This window comes from Podarcis filfolensis (assembly GCF_964270895.1).
Source record: "Podarcis filfolensis genome assembly, chromosome: 3".
In the NCBI taxonomy this organism is placed as follows: domain Eukaryota; kingdom Metazoa; phylum Chordata; class Lepidosauria; order Squamata; family Lacertidae; genus Podarcis; species Podarcis filfolensis.
In genome coordinates, this window is record NC_139606.1 from 38,717,820 (window position 1) to 38,721,061 (window position 3,242).

General features: G+C 42.8%; 1 protein-coding gene across 50 annotated transcripts in view; it reads left to right on the forward strand.

The window, feature by feature from the left end:
- RIMS1 (regulating synaptic membrane exocytosis 1) overlaps positions 1 to 3,242 on the forward strand; it is a 228,884-nt gene that overhangs the window by 198,725 nt on the left and 26,917 nt on the right. For 38 of the 50 annotated variants that reach the window (XM_083606964.1, XM_083606986.1, XM_083606965.1 and 35 more), the window contains one exon: positions 2,994 to 3,229. The exons of the other annotated variants lie outside the window; for them this stretch is intronic. In XM_083606964.1, the coding sequence (XP_083463090.1) occupies positions 2,994 to 3,229 (236 nt within the window). The remainder of the gene's footprint in view (positions 1 to 2,993; positions 3,230 to 3,242) is intronic. 50 annotated transcript variants of the gene reach the window in all.

The following is a 3,242-nucleotide window of genomic DNA, read 5'->3' on the forward strand; positions in this document are numbered from 1 at the left end:
AGTAAACGCCTCACAGCCCATTTGTCATCTGCAAATGTTCTTTTGACTGTACCATCTGATTGGTCTGGTTGTGTTTCTACTATAAAGCGAGACATATTCATAGTGACTGCCCCACAGCTCTTAGGCTTCCTGCTCTTGGAGACATGCTTGCCAGAGCTTAAACACGAACATGTTCTCTGAGTGCTGTAAGCCATGTTAATTGTGGGTTAGCATTTAATAGGCAGAGTTATGCAGATGGGGCATAGCGAATCCTGACCCTGTATCTGAGTGTTTTAATAAGCAATTTGCAAACAATTCTATATACTAATGCCAATTCAGGTTTCCCCATGCTCAGACTTGTATAGCTAAAATTACACGATCCATGCACAAGGGAGAGATATCAGCAAAAATATCTGCAAGAGAAATCTTATCAGCCGAGAGGAGTGATGGTTGATTGAACAGCTTCATAATAACTCAGTGGAATGGAATGTTGAAAGGCTAAGAAGGAACAACTTGGGGGGAGGAATAGAAAGGGTGCAGAGGAAATGTCTGGAAGGGTCACTTCTTGATTCAACCAATTTTAAAATGTCCCCAGGGGTAGAAGTGGGAGCTACCCATAGAAATCAATGGAGAAATGCAGGATTTTAATGTTACTGGGATTGGGCACCAGTGTGTCAATTCTGCCCCCTAAGAAAATCAAAAGGTAGTGGCAAAGAGAAGAATTCATGCTCTTTCTAATTCAGTTATTTTGCATGAAGCATATGCACACGCAAACTACACAGCCACTGCTAATGCTATTTCCAAAGTAGCTGCACTTCACTGTCCTGATATTGCAGGTTGGAAGAGGCTGTGACTAAAAGAGAGTAACTGATAGCAGCTTTGGAGTGTAGTTCACACAGAATACTGCAGGTCAGTCTCTGATTGGTAAACCAGAGCCCTGCAATGTGGTCCAGAGGTCTTGCCATCTCCTATTGCAGGCTGAAGGTTATGTTGAGGTTGAGATAGAAGCTTATAACAATGCTCTGCTGGCATCCATTGCTTTTATTCCCACATTGTGTGTTGGGCTCAGAGAATAGTAATTACTAACCTCACGGTGTAGTTAACTCTCTCACTCCATTCTAAATCATAGTTGCAGCGTCCACGACAGCATCCCCGAGGCTCAGCACCCAGTGTGACCAAACCAGTTGCACTCTCCTAAATTTGCCTCTGGTTAGAGGCCTGTGCTGAAAGAGTTGCTTTCTCTCTACAGCCCTGCTGTTATAGTTCAGACCAGAGTGAGACTACTTAGATTACCCTCTCAGAGTTCCTTCCAGGCCAAACCATTGTTGGCATCCATCTGTTTCAAGAGACAGTGGAGTACGCTTCTGGGGGTCAAACCACTGGCAAATCACAACACCTGCTGTGGCCACAGAGACTGGAAACTCATAACTGCTGCCTCCTGCATTGCTTTTGCTGCATTAGCCGCACCAAAATAACGTCCCTGGGACACAAGCTTGGGCAGTGCAGTCAATTTCATGCAGAAGTCATGTGCCATTGGACTTGCATACAGATTGCAGTTGCAAATGTTCAAAAACTTCTAAAAAGCTACCAAAAAACGCAGATGAAAGAATACCCAAGTAAGAGCAGGAATTCTGGTCTTTAATGCTCCCTTCTATTTTGCATATCACTTAGCCAAAGGATCAAGTAGCATGTTTCTCAGGGATACATTTTATTGCAGGGCTCCACTTGTTTTATTTAATTTTGCTTTTGGTGTTATTGCCAGTTTCAAGCTGTAAAGGTGGAAGGAATGAGAAATCCAAATAAAATTATCTATACACACACTACATACGCTTTGCTTTTGGCATGAGAAATTCTACAGGAAATAAGAACATATTAATTGTTCTCCTGCTGCTTCCCACCAGCCCTGCTATCTTGGGCAAGCTTATGCTATGAAGCACAGAAGCTTTTGCGTGGCGAGTTCCCGCCTCCCCCCGGTGGAAACAAAGACACAAGACACAATTATTTAGGTTAATGGGCTGAAAATGGCCACAACTTTATTGGTTACAGGTGATGAGCGGTATTGGCTTAGGCATTGGTCCTAACCGACTATCCGGCTTCAGCCTGTCTGCTGAAGTCCGGGAAGGGTTAACCACCAGTAGGGGGAGACCCGCTGATGCACATCAACTAGGAACTCTCCCGGGGTCACCGCTCGGGGGCGTGCCTTAGGCCCTCACCTCCATAGGCTTCGGACAGGGCCACGCCCCCCAGAATCCTTTACCGGACTGCCCTTCGATATGCGGGGGAGGTGATGGCGCTTCCTCCCCCCCCCCTCATCTACATGAAGCACAGAAGCTTTTCTGGGAGAAAAGGAACAACACATAATTTATATATTTAATGATGATTTAATGCAGGTTACTTTTTGTGGTTTTTGTTTTGAAAATCATAAATGGATCAACTAAACTTTTGTAAATAGATCACCATGTGCTGTGAAACCTCAGTTTTTCATCAGAACCATTTACATCAATGAGGAAGACTTACCCTGTTGCATTACATTTTACAGCAAGTCTTTTTTTGATCAGAATATATATCAAGTGGGTACATGCCTTTGTTCTTTTATTTTTCTATGACCATAAATATATCTTTGTGTAAATCCTAGGAAAGTGATTATTACTTAGACTGCGTTCCAGTATCCTTCATTTTGAATGGGTAAAATTCCATCGATTTTTAAAGCACCAGCAAGTGCAGTAGCATTCAAATTCTGTGACCGAACACAGAACAGAGTTAAAATGAGAAGTTGGAAGTCAAACTTCAATTTCAATTAGGAATGGGGGGGTGTGAAACCTGTGGGTTTCAGGAATTTGAATACAGTCGTGTACTTGGGTATCAAATAATTTGAAAGTATACTTAGCAATATTTTATATTGGGGAAGGAGTCAGTTTTACTATGATGTGTTGGGGTTTTTTTTATTTAAAGATCTTGTTATAAACACAAGCATAATTCAAATGTACATGTATGTTTTTACTTTGTAAATATAGTACGTTTACTCCTAAAATGCAAGGCAGACGGATGGGGACTTCAGGGAGAATCATCACAAAGAGCACAAGTGTGAGTGGAGAGGTGTATAAGCTGGAACATAACGATGGGAGTCAATCAGACACTGCAGTTGGTACGGTTGGAACAGGTGGGAAGAAAAGACGGTCCAGCCTTAGTGCCAAAGTGGTTGCCATGGTATCTCGAAGAAGCAGAAGCACATCCCAGCTTAGCCAAACAGGTGAGTGGAGTAT